The 18297-nt window shown below is 41.6% G+C and overlaps 1 protein-coding gene across 1 annotated transcript; it reads left to right on the top strand.

Moving 5' to 3' along the window:
- The first annotated feature begins 322 nt into the window (after positions 1 to 322).
- Positions 323 to 16919, top strand: adgrg7.1 (adhesion G protein-coupled receptor G7, tandem duplicate 1). The gene is made up of 16 exons (XM_072670867.1): positions 323 to 365; positions 1082 to 1247; positions 1786 to 3240; positions 5729 to 5832; positions 5931 to 6077; positions 7098 to 7189; positions 7278 to 7408; positions 7584 to 7691; positions 8747 to 8931; positions 9379 to 9546; positions 10075 to 10187; positions 13556 to 13887; positions 14564 to 14645; positions 15242 to 15400; positions 15536 to 15695; positions 16446 to 16919. The coding sequence occupies exons 2-16, from the start codon at positions 1196 to 1198 to the stop codon at positions 16629 to 16631; spliced, it is 3474 nt and encodes a 1157-aa protein (XP_072526968.1). The 5' UTR covers positions 323 to 365; positions 1082 to 1195; the 3' UTR covers positions 16632 to 16919.
- The last annotated feature ends 1378 nt before the right edge of the window (positions 16920 to 18297 follow it).

Genomic DNA, 18297 nt, shown 5'->3' with positions numbered 1-18297 from the left:
AAGTGCAACACCTATACCAGAGTAACACCTTAGCGACCACCTAGCAAAACCTAGTGAACTGCAGGGACTACACACAGGACGGCGGCTCTCGCTCGCGCTGTAGTGAGGTGGTTGCCAGGTTGTTATTGCAACTACCATGGAATTATTTTAGCCTTCCAAACCCCAACCACTAATTTGACTATGGCCGCACTTGCGTCCGCATGCAGGCTGGGAAGTGATAGGCGGGCCGGGAGGCTCACCTGGCTGTCCGGGTTAATATGTAATGTGCACGGAATTGAAGCACGGGCCACTTGTGTTGAGCCACTCACACCTGCCTCAAGGCGAGGAACTGCACTCCGTACACCCTGCTGCACCCTGCTACACGGGTAAGGGGTCTCATTTTACGCACAGTGACAGGACCACCAAGTGGTTTGCTGTAAAACTATTCATTCTAGATAAAAAGACAAAAGTATTGGGACACCTGCACCTCATTCGTTGTTTCGTCTGAAATCGAGAAGATTTGTTGGAGTAACTGTTGGTAGTAGGCTTTTCTGCTTGATTTTGAAGGAACATGGCTGTGAGGATTTGATTGCATCCAGCCACAAGAGCTAAGAGTTAGTGATGTCAGGATGTAATGGATGGATGCTGGAGGGGCTTTATACACCCCTCTAGACCACGCTTGACGTGAGGCGGCATGGTGCCAATAGGCTAATCAGGTCTATCTGCTCCAGAGAGTCCTAGACAAGCTGTGTGTGTTTGTGTGTGTGCATTTGCACATCGGTGTCAGCAATGGGTGCATCTTAAAGTAGTAAGATTGGGGTGATGGGGTGTCCACAAATATTTGGACATGTATTGTACTCAGTAGCAGCTTTTCCGCAGCATTTCGATGATTTTCTGATTTTTATAAGAGAGATGAGATCAGTGACAGTCGGAGATCACATGTCGGAGATCAGACATGTCTCGGCAGACTGAGAGTGTCTGGGGTCAGTAGGCGGTCAGGTTGGTCTGGTGTTGGGGTTTTTTGTTTTTGTTTGACCAAGCCATTCGTTTAAGTGTCCAAGGTTCCCAGGAATTGTGTGTGTGTGTGTATTTGTTTTTACAGCCAGACCCTAATGCCATATCTGGGAAGTGTGAAGCACTGACTTTGGACTTCCTTGTGCAGCTGTGAACCGGATTCCACGGCAGTAAAAGCCTCACTGAAGTTGCCGTTGTTTACATGCTGTCGCTGACCATGGTGGACCTCCGTGTCCTGTTAATACTTGCGTCAGGTAAGTGATGATGAGGATGATCCTATGAATTCACCTCCCTGGATCAATAGAATCCATATTCAATGTTCTGGTTGGTACCTTACAGTTTATTTGAAGGATATTCACAGACAATATTTTGACAAAAGTATTGGGACACCTGCTCGTTCATTGTGTCCAGACCTTCCAGGCCTTTTTGGGTGTCGCTGGGCTTGCCAGGGCAGTCCTCCTTTTTTAAGAATGTACCAAAATGACCAATTGTAACACCTGAACATCCCTGATTTGAAAAGATGTCCCCAGGTTTATGTCACATTAAGGCACATTAGATTTGAGTCACTTCAGCCTGGCGATGTGAACGTAGCTTGGACTGAACTGGACTGTGTTTACAATCTTAGCTTCCTGTTCATCTGGAGTGGCTCTAACACAGCGGTAAAAACAAAGGATCAATCAGAAATTGAGCCTAAAAACAGTCCCTGGATGAGCCTCGATTCAACGGTCATATTTTTTGCAGACCATCCACAAGTTCCCAGAAAGTGGCTTATTGGTTATTTTGTGATTACAGCAACGGCCGCGATTACTGATGCAGTTGACACCACCACCGCATCACTTGACTTCACCGAAAGCATACTGATCATTGATCAGACTCTAAACATGACCATAGCAGCCCCTTTGTCCGCTACGGCCACAACAGCACCCAGTATGACCACAGGTATTCCCACTAGAACCACAATAGCGGCCAGTACGGCCGCAGAAATTCCCGCTACGACCACAACAGCACCTGATACATCCGCAGCAATGCCCACAGCAGCACCCACAGCTACATCCAATACGACCACAGCAGCCCCTGATACATCCGCAGCAATGACCACAGCAGCACCCACAGCTACATCCAATACGACCACAGCAGCCCCTGATACATCTGCAGCAATGACCACAGCAGCACCCACAGCTACATCCAATACGACCACAGCAGCCCCTGATACATCTGCAGCAATGACCACAGCAGCACCCACAGCTACATCCAATACGACCACAGCAGCCCCTGATACATCCGCAGCAATGACCACAGCAGCACCCAATACGACCACAGCAGCGCCCACAGCAGCGCCTGATACGACCACAGCAGCGCCCGATACGACCACAGCAGCCCCCGATACGACCACAGCAGCCCCCGATACGACCACAGCAGCGCCCACAGCAGCCCCCGATACGACCACAGCAACACCCACAGCAGCGCCCAATACGACCACAGCAGTGCCCGATACGACCACAGATATTCCAGCTATGACCACAGCAGCCCCCGATACAACCACAGCAGCCCCCGATACGACCACAGCAGGGCCCAATACGACCACAGATATTCCAGCTATGACCACAGCAGCCCCCGATACAACCACAGCAGCCCCCGATACGACCACAACAACACCCACAGCAGCGCCCAATACGACCACAGCAGTGCCCGATACGACCACAGATATTCCAGCTATGACCACAGCAGCCCCCGATACAACCACAGCAGCCCCCGATACGACCACAGCAGCGCCCAATACGACCACAGCAGGGCCCAATACGACCACAGATATTCCAGCTATGACCACAGCAGCCCCCGATACAACCACAGCAGCCCCCGATACGACCACAGCAGCGCCCAATACGACCACAGCAGCCCCCGATACGACCACAGCAGGGCCCAATACGACCACAGATATTCCAGCTATGACCACAGCAGCCCCCGATACGACCACAGCAGCGCCCACAGCAGCCCCCAATACGACCACAGCAGCGTCCGATACGACCACAGCAGCGTCCGATACGACCACAGCAGCGTCCGATACGACCACAGCAGCACCCACAGCTGCACCCAATACGACCACAGCAACGTCCACAGCAGCCCCCAGTACGACAGTGGCCACAACCAGACCACCTACAGATGCTCTGTCGTGTCAGAATGGCGGTCGTCCTGAGAACGGGGTCTGCATCTGTCCGGATGACTACACTGGGAGATTCTGCGAATTGCGTACGTCACTTTTTCCTTTTCTGACATCTGATATTCGCACTCTGACCTGAGTGATAAAGATCTGATGCATTAGCCTTACTGCAGAGGTCTGGAGTTGTTTTTTACGACTGGCTTTTATAGCTAGCCGAAAAATTGCAGGCATGTTGCTGTGCTAATAGGTTTGTTTAGTAAGCTAAAGGACATTAAACCATTAAATGTGCCAATTCGTACATTAGCCGAAATGTTTAGCATGATCAATATTGCCTTATATTATAGAAAATTATAGAAAGTCATTACAAATGAATCTGAATAAAATATTTTTCTTTTTAAAATTACATTAATTAAATTAAATTAAATTATTAATTTGTAAGGGCATAAGAGTAGCAAATCGGTCCATTAACAGCACAATGCTTATATATATATATATATATATATATATATTTTTTTTTATATATATATATATATATAAATAAAGTTTGTACTATACAATTCAATACAGTATCGAGTAAGCACATCAAACAGCGTAGTGGATAACAGGAAAAATAGTATCAATAAATAAAACGAAAACTCTAATAATAGCATATTAGCTACTGATATGTGCTACAGCTTCATTTTTCTCTCTGTTTTTGTTTTTATACAGAAAACTTCTGCTCTCCGAACACTGTTGCTAACTTCAATTTCCCAAAAACTGTCGTTGGTCAGTTTGGATATTCAAATGAGTTGTGTTCAGCAGATTTAGTCAGTGGTAAAGTATTCCAGTTTATTTTCACCGAGCGCCAAAAATGTTTGTCAATTTTTGAGAATTTGCTAGCGTGAGGTTTGAAATTTCATGCAGGTCTCTGGTCAGATTTACTGTACTGGTGTATAAATTATTATTATTAGAACATTGACGCTGATTCTGATTCTGAACTTTCAACGGAAAATCTGAAAATTTGCAAATTATTTTACAGTATTTTAATTTCTTTTATCTAGAGATGTTTACCTCCATCTTGATCCAATATTTAAAAGTTACTGGTAGCAACTGCTAATGCGATACGATGTGATTCAGATTGTAGCGCAGTGTCACGATTTACATATTTATTTCTCTGGTACTGCAACTCATTTCAACGTCTAAATTTACATTTGATGCAAAACAGTCAAAAAAAGGATTAAGAGATTAATAAAAAAGCGTCGTACAGATGTGCTGTAACTACTGCCAACAGTGGAACTCCAGAAAGGCAGTGAGTTAATTGTGATCGCAACTTATTTTTCTTGTGATCTCAAGATATGTTTTCTTGCAATAACTTTTTTTTCTTGTGGTCTCAAGATAAAGATTTTCTTCCAGTAACTTTTTTTCTTGTAATATCAAGATAAAGGTTTTATTACAGTAACTTTTTTTTCCTGTGATCTCAAGATAAAAGTTTTATCGCAATAACTCTTTTTTCTTGTGATCTCAAGATGAAAGTTGTCTCCTGATTACAGTTCATTTTTCTTGTGATCTCAAGATAAATTTTCTTGCAAAACCTAATTTTCTAGATATTGCAAGATAAATGTTTTCTTGTAATAACTTTTTTTCTTGTGATCTCAATATATAGGTTTTATTGCAATAAACTTTTTTGTGATCTCAAGATAAGTTTTCTTACAATATTTTTTTTGTGGTCTCAAGATAAAAGTTTTATCGGAATGACATTTTTTTTGTAATCCCAAGACAAAGGTTTTCTCCTGATTACAGTTAATTTTTCTTGTGATCTCAAAATACGTTTTCTTACAATAACATTTTTTCTTGTGATCTCAAGATAAAGATTTTCTTCCAATAACTTTTTGCTTTCTTGTGATCTCAAGATAAAAGTTTTTTCACAATAACATTTTTTCTTGTGATCTCAAGATGAAAGTTGTCTCCTGATTACAGTTCATTTTTCTTGTGATCTCAAGATAAATTTTCTTGCAAAACCTAATTTTCTAGATATTGCAAGATAAATGTTTTCTTGTAATTACTTTTTTCTTGTGATCTCAAGATAATGGTTTTAATGCAATAACTTTTTTTCTTGTGATTTCAAGATAAAAGTTTTATCACAATAATTTTTTTTCTTGTGATCTCAAGATGAAAGTTTTCTCCTGATTACAATTAATTTTTCTTGTGATCTCAAGACAAAGGTTTTCTTTCAATAACTAAGTTTTTTTTGTGATCTCAAGATAATAGTTCCCAAGATAATGGTGCAGAACCATATAATTGACTCGTGGCCTTTCTGGACTTCTTCAGCCAGCACTTTCAGCAAGTAGGCTAACTTAGCAGCGACACTGTTTCTATACCAACAACAGGAAATACAAGTAACCTTTTGAAATTTGCATGTGCTTTGTCACATCATCCCTCTTTGTCTCTCTTGAAAAATTTGACACAGGCACTGACGGAAACAGAATTATCAGTCAAAAGTAATTGGTCAGATTTCTAAACAATAAAGGCCTGTACTACTAAATGAATTAGTGACTCCTCCCATACCTATTGTCTTCTCTTTGTGTTTGGATCACACAGCCGGTTTGCCTCAGGCCACAGCTCGTTGCTTGAATGGATTGTTTAGTTTTGACAAGCCTCAGGTGCTGAACTGTAGCTTGACCCTTGATACCATTTATGGAGATGTGAGTAAATTACAGCTTGTAAACAAACAGAAAGTGAAAGTATTGATGTTTCACACTGTCTCTGAGCTGAGTTGGTACTAAATATGTGTTCTTTCTAGCTTTCACATGCCTCTCTGGAGAGCAGGCAGAGCTTAGCATTCAATACCCAGATCCTCACATCCAATCCTCAGAAGCTGACCACCCAAAACATCAGCACTGCTGCCCAGATAGCCAGCAACCTGCTGTCCTCGGGGCCGATCAGTGAGGTACACTGTGAGCACTGTACACTCAACTTTAGAGCAAACTTCACAAATACTATAATGCTTCCATAGAAGTGTGAGTCTCTGCAGTGAGTTAATCGTGATCGCAACTTATTTTTCTTGTGATCTCTAGATAAATGTTTTCTATTGATTATAGTTAATTTTTCTTGTGGTCTCAAGATGAAAGGTTTTCTTGCAATAACTATTTTTTCTTGTGGTCTCAAGATAAAGGTTTTATTGCAATAACAGTTTTTCTTGTGGTCTCAAGATAAAAGTTTTATTACAATAACTATTTTTTCTTGTGGCCTTAAGATAGATTTTCGTGCAATAGCAAATTTTTTTGATATCTCAAGATAAAGGTTTTCTTGCAACAACTATTTTTCTTGTGGTCTCAAGATATATTTTCATGCAATTGCTATTTTTCTGATATCTCAAGATAAAAGTTTTCTTGCAAAAACTATTTTTCTTGTGGTCTCAAAACAAATTCTCTTGCAAAACCAAATTTTTCTTGATATCTCAAGATAAATGTTTTCTTGCAATAACTTTTTTTCTTGTGGTCTCAGGATAAAGGTTTTATTGCAATAACAGTTTTTCCTGTGGTCTCAAGATAGATTTTCGTGCAATAGCCATTTTTTTTTTGATATCTCAAGATAAATGTTTTCTTGCAATAACTTTTTTTCTTGTGGTCTCAAGATAAAGGTTTTATTGCAATAACTATTTTTCTTGTGGTCTCAAGATAAAGTTTCTTGCAATAACTTTTCTTTTCTTGTAGTCTCAAGATAAATTTTCTTGCAAAACCAAATTTTTCTTGATATCTCAAGATAAAGGTTTTATTGCAATAACAGGTTTTTTTCCTGTGGTCTCAAGATACATTTTCTTGCAATACCAAATGTTTCTTGATATCTCAAGATAAATGTTTTCTTGCAATAACTTTTTTTTCTTGTGGTCTCAAAATAAAAGTTTTATTGCAGAAAAAAGTGTGGCAGACATTATATGACTGATGGTGCTTTTGATCTTTCTGCTCAGGACATCAAGCTGGCTGCGGTGACCACAGTCAGCCAGCTTCTTAATTCCAGCGTGGCCCAATTCTCCACCCAGACTGCTAATTCTATCAGCAGGTATGACTACTGAATACATTTGGGCTTTGCTCATGGAGTACCAGTATGGACTTGAGTAGAGTTTGCCATGTGTGTTTATTCTCCACAGCCTCACCAGAACCCTGCAGAATTTCTCGTTGAATCTGAATTCCACGGAACCACAGCTGGTGCAGCCTAACCTCGTAGTCCAAGTGACGACGATCAAACCCACGGAACAGGTCCACTTCAGTGCCTTTAAAGGTGTGTGTTTGTGGTGGGACACCAGAATGGCAGTTTGGCAGTGGTGTAGTCTATGACGAGTGTGTGCAGTAACGCCAGTATGTTCGGACCCAGTAGGTCTAGGCCTTCCCGCTGCTGGTTTTGGCCCAATATAATAATATATCGGCTCAGATTTGACTTCCTTACTCTTCCTTAGGTTTGACGGACACCTTCACAAGTGACCGAATCAACGTTAACCAGTCCAGCATTCCTTCCCAAAATGCTACTCCTCCCATTGATGTCCAGATGTCCATCAAATTGACAGGTACTGTCCGGTTGTTGTATATTACATGCCATACACCCCATAAAAACCTTACTTATATAAAATATAGTAGAAATTTGGACATTTAATCTTCATTTAAAACTGAACTATTAAATATAAAATATTAGGAGCCATAGAGGTAAGATAACTAAATGCCTTTCTGCGTTAAGGGGTTCATACAAAATGTGATTTTCTTGCGAGGGGAAAAGGTTTGGACACCCTATGTCCTAATAGCTGGTATTTCTTCCCCCCACCCTGGCTGGAATAACTTCAGTTAGACATGGGTTTCCTATAATGCTCCAGCAACTGGCAGACAGATTTCCCACTCCTCCAAGCAGAAGTCTTTCAGCTTCAGTTTTCCGCAGTTTCCCTCTGATACAATGAAGAATCCCTAGCAGTTTCTATGTAGCAGAGCTCTCCGAAACCCTACTGCAGGAAAGGAACCCCAAACTATGACATCTCCACCTCCTGATACTGGTTCTTGTGTTCTGGTTTTCGTCAAAAATGTCCTCGGTTACTGTGACTGGTGTGGGGTCTCTTTTTGAGGGTAGATGCTGTACTTGGACTTGGACAGCTGTGGCGAGACCTACCTACTACCAGGGTTTTAGGACTGTTGGAGGCTTCTTTACTCGTCTTGTGGTTCTGCACTTGGGCTGAAGTTGCTAGGACTGCCTGGCCTGGCCTGGCCGTGATGGTCAGCTGTTTCACTTGCGGTCAGGACAGAACAACGACAGATTTTTGACTTTTAAAGAAAAGAAACCTTCTGAGACCTTCTTTCAGAAAGAAGGTCTCAGAGAGAGCTCTTTGGATCTGGCCATGGAGATCTTCTTCACCACTCCCTTCAACTTCAATCAAGAGAAGAAAATAAAATTGAGGTAGAAAATAATGGGAGGAGGGGGTGTCCAGGATGTCCAGGTGTTCAGATATGTTCAAAAAGGTCACGGTTTCCATGGGGTCTTCTGACTGTTTCTTATGATGCACTGACATTGCTTCTGTTGCTAGTGCTAATATGTCGCCTTGCTGTTCATGTCACTGCTCCTGCTCTGCTTGTTTCTCAGGAGACTCATCTCAAAAGGATTCAGATGCTCACGTTAACGTCGGCTTTGTGCTTTACAATAACGATCAGTTCTTCAGGTCTAAAGTGTTTAAGGACCCTCTGGGCAGCAAGAGGAGAGTGATCTCTGGGAATCTGCAGGGCCAAGGCAAACTCAATGTCAATATTGAGTTTACCATAGGTAAACAGGTAAGGGATGTCTATGTTCCTTGTTTTGCCTTCGGTTGGAAATTTCCCGTCACGTTCCCTAAGTCAGAAATGCTAGTCCAGGTCAATTATTGAGTCCCTAAGGTGCCCAAGTCGATTATTGAGTTTCTAGGGTGTGTATCTGAGTTAAGATTTGAGTTTCTGGGATGCAAGTCCAGGTCCATTCAAGATTTTCTGGGATGCAAGTCCAGGTAAATTTTTGAGTCTCTAGAAATGCTAGTCCAGGTCCATTTTTGAGTTTCTGTAGGGCAAGTTTGAGTCAATTCTTAAGTCTCTGAGGTGCAGGCCCAGGTCCTTTCACGATTTTCTGGGGTGCAAGTCCAGGTCCATGCTTACGTCTCCAGGGTTGAGAATAGCAGGTGTCTTAAGAAGGTTCTCTGTTGAGACAGAAATGCTAATCTGGGTTCTGTTGGTGATCGGTGTTTTCAGAATGTGTCTGACGTGACCCTCCACGACTTTGCGTGTGTGTTCTGGGACTATAACCAGGAGGACTGGAGCACAAAAGGCTGCATCAAAGTCCTGAAGCCCTCCGCTGGCTTAAATTCTTCTGTCCTGACCTGCAGCTGCAACCACGCCACCAACTTCGCCGTGCTCATGGTAAGAATGGGTTAGGGGGGGCAGAACACCTTATTAAAGAGGGTTGTCAAACCACATAAGGAACGTTAGGACCACCCTATCACGTTGGGGACTCCTGGCCATGGAGGACTGTTAGTGGTGTTGATGGGAGCTTGTACGTTTCTGTGCCTGAGAAAGAAGGGATGGTCATTTCCCAGCTCTGGACCGGCCCTACGGTCTAACTGCTGCTCATCAAGTGTGAGGAGGTCATAAGGTTACATTCTGTCTATACCACAGCCCTCCCTGGTCAGGAATCTAACAATAGGGGTTGCTCTAATCTGCACATTGGAAAAAAAACCAAATTGATTGAGGGGGGCGGAGTCACAGCCTCATTTACTGATGATTTTGAGGCTCAACTCAGTATGGATTGTTGTCCAAACTTAGATGCAGAAGTAAAAAATGTGAATTAGGAGAACGTTGGACTAGGATAAGTTGAGTTAACGCAAGTCCTGGGCAAGAAGTGTGTGATCGCAGTGGTTGTTTATGTACTGTGTGTTTGTTTATTTGCAGAGCTTTAGCCCAAACTACAAATATTCCCCGGCGTTAGACGCGATCAGTATAACGGGCTGTGCTCTGTCGATTGCCGGTCTGGTCCTTACACTGCTTTTTCAGATCCTGACGAGGTAAGTATCATCTAGAGCACCATAGCAACCAGCAAGCAACATCCTAGCAACCAATGGAGATCTTTATAGTATAGTAACTATCCAGCAAGGTATTTGATCTAGAGTGCTATGGCAACCAGCAAGCAACCTAGCAACCAATTCAGATCTTTATAGTATAGTCTAGTAACTATCTAGCAATGTATATCATTTAGAGCACCATAGCAATCAGCAAAAAACATCCTAGCAACCAATTCAGATATGTATAGTATAGTAACTATCCAACAAGGCATTTAATCTAGAGTGCCATAGCAACAAGCAAACAATATCCTAGCAACCAATTCAGATCTTTATAGTAAAGTCTAGTAACTAACTAGCAATGTATATCATCTAGAGCACCATAACAACCAGCAAACGACATCTTAGCAACCAATGGAGATCTTTATAGTATAGTACAGTAACTATCTAGCAACTTCCTAGCAATCACTTTAGACACCATAGCAACCAATCTGAAAAAAGAAGCCATTATTCTTACATTATTTTATTATTAATTGGGTTTAGAACTTTATAAGCACATCCCAACAACCACATAGGACACCATAGCAACACCACTCTAGTAATGCTCTAGCAACCACCTAGCAACATCCTATGAAAACACCTACAACGCCACTTCAATCACCTTTAAACAGCAAACCTTTAAAAACCACCCGCCTGTGATCCTGTAGCCACTGTTTAGTAACACCATAGCAACCATTTGCAGTAGGTATCAGTTCAGTTGTTGTCCGGCTGTGCATCACTGCGTCACCGCGCCACTGCGTCATCCGCTCTAACACAAAAGAACTAAAAAAAGACCCAGCTTTAATCCTGGCGTTTGCATATCTGTAGTATTTGCATGCAGAGTCTGCAGCTGGAGTGTCGGTCACCATTTTCCAACTTCTCTTTATCCTTTAGAATTACATTTTAATATCTACATAATATTTAAAACATTATGTAATCATCGTAATCATCACAGTTCTTAATCCCAAGAAAATACTATTAATTATAATCTGAATCTCAAGAAAATAAGTTATAACAGATAAATCTCACGTTAAAAAATTATCATTTTAATATAGCATATAATATAATAAAATAAGCCTTTATTTATAATTTATGAATTCATTCATTTTAAATGTAAAATATTTAAAATTTAAAAATATAAAAAGTATATATATATATATTGGGGCATAATCTTAAGGGAATAATATTACTTTCAAATATTTTGTCGAAATGTCAACAAAATAAGACATTATACTCAGGAAATACTACTGTTTTGGTTTATTTAATAATTAATGATTATGTTAGAAATCATATATTCTTTATCCCAAGAAAATATTATTAATTATTTTCCGAATCTCAGGAAAATAAGACATTATTCCAACAAATTCAGTTCAAATATCGAGTAAGCAGGTTTTTTTCAAATATTCAGTCAAAGCTTGAAGACAATAAACCATTATTTCAACATATTTGGTCACAATCTGAAGAAAATACCTTTACTTTAATATATTCAGTCAAACTCTCAATAAAAAAGTCAATGTTTCAACATATTCTGTGATAATCTAAAGAAAATACCATTATTTTGACTAATTCAGCCCAAATCACAGGACTGTAAGTCATTATAAAATATTTAGTCCAAACGCGAGTTTAAAAAAGCTATTAATTAAAGAAAATCAGTCAAAAACTCAACAAATTAGTCGTTATTCCAACAGATTCAGTCAAAATTTCAAGAAAATAAAGCCATTGTTTTTGACAAATTCAGTTAAAATTCCGACCAGGCAAATTGTTTTCAAGATATTCAGTGAAAGTCTGAAAAAAATAAGATATATATATATATATATATATATATATATATATATTCAGTCCTAATCTAAAGAAAATACCACTATTTTGTTAAATTCAGCCATTATTAGAACACAGTCTGAATTTAAAGGAAATACTACTGTTTTGGCTTTATTTAATATTTAAAACATTATAAGATTTTGTTGATTAAGTGATGAATCATCAAAAATCTTAATCCCAAGAAGATACTATTATCTAAAATATGAATCTCAGGAAAACAAGCCATTATTCCATCAGATTGAGTCAAAATCTCAAGGAAATAAGTCATTATTGTTTGACAAATTCAGTTAAAATTCCAACCAGGCAAATTTTTTCAAGATATTCAGTCAAAGTCTGAAGAAAATACAATATTATTTCAACATATTTAGTCTTAATCTACTACTGGTTTGGCTTATTTATTATATAAAACATTATAAGATTTTGTTTATTAAGTTAGGAATCATCAAAATTGTTAATCCCAAGAAAATACTAATATACGAAAAATACAAATCTCAGGAAAAATACGAATCTCAGGAAAATAAGTCATTATTCCAATAAATTCAGTTGAAATCTCAAGAAAATAAGACATTATTCCAACAGATTCATTTCAAATCTCAAGTAAGCAGGGTTTTTTTTTTTAGATATTCAGTCCTAATCTAAAGAAAATACCATTATTCTGTGAAATTCAGCCATTATTAAAACATATTAGTCTGAATCTAAAGAAAATACTACTGTTTTGGTTTATTTACGTAAAATCTGAAGTCATTAGATCAACATGTTAAGTCAGAATCTGAAGAAAATACTTTTATTATGATGAATTCAGTCAAACTATCTGGTAAAACCGCTGCAGCTTCTGTACACCAGGTGGAGCCGGTGTGTCTCCAGGATTTTCCAAAAGCCTTGAAGAAGCTGGAATAAGAGGCCCTGCTCCTCTGACTGTGGGCTCCTTGTGTGTTTGCCCATGTGGGTCGCATGAGCCCCTTGTATGGCCCCTTTACATGGGCCAATAATGGTGCCAGGGTGGACTACAAATGGGACCCTTAGGTGCTAGACAGGCAATTAAAGATGGGCAGACATTTGGGCTCCCTTTGGTCAATCCAGATGGGGCTCCATGTGTGTTTGCCCATGTGGGTCACTAATGGGGCCAATCTGGGCTGCAAGTGGGGCTCATATGAGCAATCATCCACTGGCCCCACATGTGCCCCTTATATGCCCCCTTACATGGGGAAATATTGGTGCGAGGGTGGACTACAAATGGGACCCCTGATTCTAGATGGGCATTTCTATATGGGCCCCATATGGATTACATTGATCAGACAGTTGGGCCAGCTTTGGGCAATCTAGTTGGGGCCCATAAAGCATTGAAACCATGTGGGCTCCATGTTTGTTTGCCCATGAGGGTCACTAATAGGGTCAATCTGGGCTGCAAGTGGGAGCAACTGGCCCCAGTATATGAGCCCCATATGGATTACATTGGGCAGATAAACAGCCTATATAGCAAACCACCAATTTACCCACGCTGACCCTTCCTCCTGCAGAAAGACCAGAGGGACCAGCCCCACTCTCCTGATGGTCAGCATCTGCGTGGCCATGATTGCCTTCTACCTCCTTTTCATCTTCGGCATTAACAACCCAGTCCAGCAGAGCGGACCGTCGCCCCCGTCGGACGCCAACACCATTCCCGCGTCCAGTGTCCATCTGGCCCCGGAGCACGGGACGTGCACTGCCATCGCTGCCCTGCTGCAGTACTTCCTGCTGGCCACGTTCACCTGGAGCACCCTGTACGCCGCCCATATCTACTTAATGATCCGAAACACCATCTTGGGCCCACCAAAAAACTTCATTGTCTACTCCATCGCCGCCGGCTGGGGTAAGAGTCCCCTTCCGAAGAGTGCACAGATGTGCAAATGCACAAACACAGCTTGTCTGGGCCCTGTAGAGCAAGAAGTTCTGCCAGTAGAATAGATGGAAGCTCAAAGTAGTAGGTGTTTCCAATAAAGTGGCCAGGGAGTTGAAGCAGAAGGTAGTAGGTGTTTCTAATAAAGTGGCCAGTGAGTGGAAGCAGAAGATAGTAGGTGTTTCTAATAAAGTGGCCAGTGAGTGGAAGCAGAAGGTAGTAGGTGTTTCCAATAAAGTGGCCAGTGAATGAAAGCACAAGGTAGTAGGTGTTTCCAATAAAGTGGCCAGTGAGTTGAAGCAGAAGGTAGTAGGTGTTTCCAATAAAGTGGCCAGAGAGCAGAGGTGCAAGGTAATAGGTGTTTCTAATAAAGTGGCCAGTGAGTGGAAGCACTAGGTAGTAGGTGTTTCTAATAAAGTGGCCAGGGAATGGAAGCACAAGGTGTAGTAGGTGTTTCTAATAAAGTGGCCAGCGAGTTGACGCAGAAGATAGAAGGTGTTTCTAATAAAGTGGCCAGGGAGTGATAGGTAGGAAACATGTTTTGGTACAGGAACCTCCAGGAACCTCCAGGAACCTCTAGGAAAATACGTGCAATATGTGCCCCTCTAAGAGGCGGAACCAAGCATTTGTCCTTTGTCCCTTGCCTCAGGTCTCCCTGCTGTGATAGTTGGCATCTCACTAGGAGCCACGTATCGACCAGATGCCCCCCTAAACTACCGGCAGGAGGAGTTGTGAGTAAAGCCTTCCTCGGTTTCTCCCTCAGAGTGCTCCTCCAGAAAATCACCGCAGAAATGTGGTCAGTCACCCAGTCCAATCAACAAAAAGCACAAGGTAGTAGGTGTTTCCAATAAAGTGGCCAGCAAATGGAAGCACAAGGTGTAATACATGTTTCCAATAAAGTGGCTAGCGAGTGGAAGCACAAGGTAGTAAGTGTTTCCAATAAAGTGGCCAACGAGTGGAAGCACAAGGTAGTAGGTGTTGCCAATAAAGTGGCCATCAAATGGAAGCACAAGGTGTAATACATGTTTCCAATAAAGTGGCCAGCGAGTGGAAGCACAAGGTTGTAAGTGTTTCCAATAAAGTGGCCAGCGAGTGGAAGCACAAGGTAGTAGGTGTTTCTAATAAAGTGGCCAGTGAGTGGAAGCACAAGGTAGTAGGTGTTTCCAATAAAGTGGCCAGCGAGTGGAAGCACAAGGTAGTAGGTGTTTCCAATAAAATGGCCAGTGAGTGGAAGCACAATGTGGATGTTTCTTATAAAGTAATAACCTAATCTATGTTGATCTTTTTGAGGTATCTAAACGTGTGTGTGTGTGTGTGTGTGTTGCAGTTGTTGGCTGGCCGTACTGGATGACCACGGCAAGTTTGACCCAAAGAAGCCCATGCTGTGGGGTTTTCTTCTCCCACTGGCCGCAATGATCTTTTTTAATATCGCTGTGCTCTTTTACTTCGCGTGCACCACCTGCAGGACCAACACCATGCTCAACAGGTGGGTGTGCAGGTGTAGCTCACACAGCTTACTGAACGATGCGCACTCCTACTTACCTGCGGCCGCAGCTGGTAGTAGTTCATCCATCAGCCATTACTGCTGAGTCACCCAGTGTTCCACCATCTTCTCCTGCAGCTCTCAGGTGACTCCTCTTTGGAAGAAGATGCTGAGCAGCTTGTCCCTGGCCGTGGTGCTGGGCGTGTCCTGGATCGTTGGCTACTTCATGCTTCTCTCCAATCAGCAAATCACCCAGAACATCCTCACCTACGTGTTCTGCCTGTGCAATACAACACAGGTGGGAATATAACAACACTTACATATATGCATTAAAAAAATAAAATAAAAATAATACATATATATATATAATTATAAAAATAATAATAAATATAATTATAATTAATAAATAATAAATGGTATATATAACTTAATAATTATTGAATACACACAATAAAAATTGCACATTATTATTTTTGCTATTAACACATATTTAAGTAAATATCACTACTATTAAATAATTCATACAATGAAATATTAAATATATAATATATAAAATAATTTCACAATAATTTTACCATTTATGTTTTCTGTTATTTCTTAATATTTGTAGTATTGTGTACAGCAGTACATAAAATGTGTATCATTTGTTTGACAGTGATCATACATTTTATATGACCAAATGCTTATTTTAGTTTAATAATTTCATAATTTCATAAAATTTATTTTTTGGAATCATTTTTGCTATTAATATAATTTATTTAATGTAATATTTACATATCTTTAACATAGGCCAGGCCTTCTCGTCCAACATCAAAAATGTGTGTCATTTCATAACGCAACGCAAGTGCCGTTGCCGCAAGTGCTGACATGGGTGGTGATGACAGGGGCAGGCCTGCCGGTTTGACTGGTAGGTGGCAGCTGGTCGGACGCAGGTGGAGGGGACCCCAGTGGTCAGTCTTCCAGCAGGCCGGGCGTGTCTGACGACCCCGGCAGGTCTGCTGGTGGATAGATGTTAAGGTCTGTGTTCTCTTCTCTCCTTCTTCCACAGGGTCTTCAGATTTTCATGTTATTCACTGTCAGAACGAAGTACTTTAAGGAGAAGTTCAATGTGCTCAGGAAGTCCGTCTCCACTCCGGAGCTTTCCTTCCACAGGCTGAGCTACAATCTATGGTCTATGAAGAGGAAAGACCCCTGTGAGAGATACAGGTCCACCGTCTTTGACAACAACGATTAGTGGACACAGGGACAAGAATTCAGTAATCGCTGGACCTTCAAATATGACCTGAAGCTCTAATGTTGCAGAGCTGAGGTGGGTGAAGAAAGATGTTCATGGATGTCATTAAAGCAACAATATGCAGTTTTTTTAAACTCCACCAACTGGAACAGGGATAACGGCGTCTCCGTCATTCCCACTCCGGGGCCGGAACGCTGCTGCTGCTACTGCACTATGGAGGTTTGGTGGTGGAGCTGCAGGAGGAGAACCTCTCTCCAGAACTGCTGTGTAACGCTGCAGAACCCATAGAGTCATATTAGTGTAAAATCCTGTAGTATTACTCTACCGCCTCAGCCCACATGCTTCTCTACCTTCAGATCAAACTTCTGGAGCTCTTAGCTTGTCCAGAAATGTATGTGTAAAGTGTGTCCTTTTGTAGTGGGTTGCTCAAAGCGTGAGTTACCTTTCTTAACTGTAGGGGGAGCCCAGGAGCAAGACATGCCAATTCTCACATACTGCTGCTTTAAATGACTGAAAATAATAAATGCATACAGATGAAGATATAGATGCATCTACAACATGATGCACTGCCACGACGTCTTTGTTTAGCGTCAAATTTGACAGTCCACGGTCCAGTGGAGGGCCAGCGATCTGGGGGTTAGGATCCCGAATCATCAGCCGGAGCCTGAGGGAGCACAATAGGCCATGCTCTCTCGGGTGGGTGAGTTGATGGCACTTCCCAGCACTGGCTGTTGTATCGTGGCTGGGGAGCCTTGCTTTCCTCAGAGCGAGCAGGCCACCTAGCGATGCTGCATCAGCGGTGGTTGGAAAAGAGGTGGCCGCTGCAACCGGGCCCCTTAAAGTCTTTAAAAGGCCCCTATTACAGATGTTGACACCTCTATATCCAATCAATATGCTGGCATTTGCAGGAAGGAAGCGGCCTGCATTGCTTGAGGCACAGCTATAGCGGGTAGGGGTGTAAGAAAATATCGATCTATCGAAATATCGCGATATTGATGTTTTGCTATAGAGTATTGATTCTCGAAAAAACTCAGTATTGATTGTTAGCTTATTGTTTACATGGAAATCTTGGAGTACACTTTATTTTTATTACACAGATTTTATGAATATAATGTTTTTTTCTTTTTTTTAAATAAAAAAAAATTGCAATACATCTTCTTGCAGTATCGCAATATATCGCAGTACATTGAATCGTAACCCCTGTATGGCAGTATGGAGCCTCTCAGATGGACGACTGTTCGGACTGGAAGTGTGGTCAACGTCCATGGAAGGAGGGCAGAAATGCGCAGAAGCTCCATAACTCTACTCTGCCAGACATATATACACACACATATATATATATATATATATATATATATATATATATATATATATATATATATACACCCATACACACACACACACACACACACACACACACATAAGCAGCCGCATTCTTCCCTTACCCAATAACCGCACTGTGCTTAACTCCAGCTACCTCATCACCAGTCTGGAGAGAGAGCGTGTCGGGGTTTGGCCCGAGGTTTGGCCCAGGGTTTGGCCCGGGCCTCCGGACGGTCACATTTCATTTAGTAACGTCAATATTACACACGCCGAGCGCCGGCGTAGCGTTTGTTTAAACCTTAGCAGACGAAAGCGGCCTGCATTCCAGACCGTATGCAGTCAC

This window comes from Salminus brasiliensis, chromosome 25, assembly GCF_030463535.1.
Source record: "Salminus brasiliensis chromosome 25, fSalBra1.hap2, whole genome shotgun sequence".
NCBI classification, from domain to species: domain Eukaryota; kingdom Metazoa; phylum Chordata; class Actinopteri; order Characiformes; family Bryconidae; genus Salminus; species Salminus brasiliensis.
This window is presented reverse-complemented; position numbering and strand designations above follow the sequence as displayed.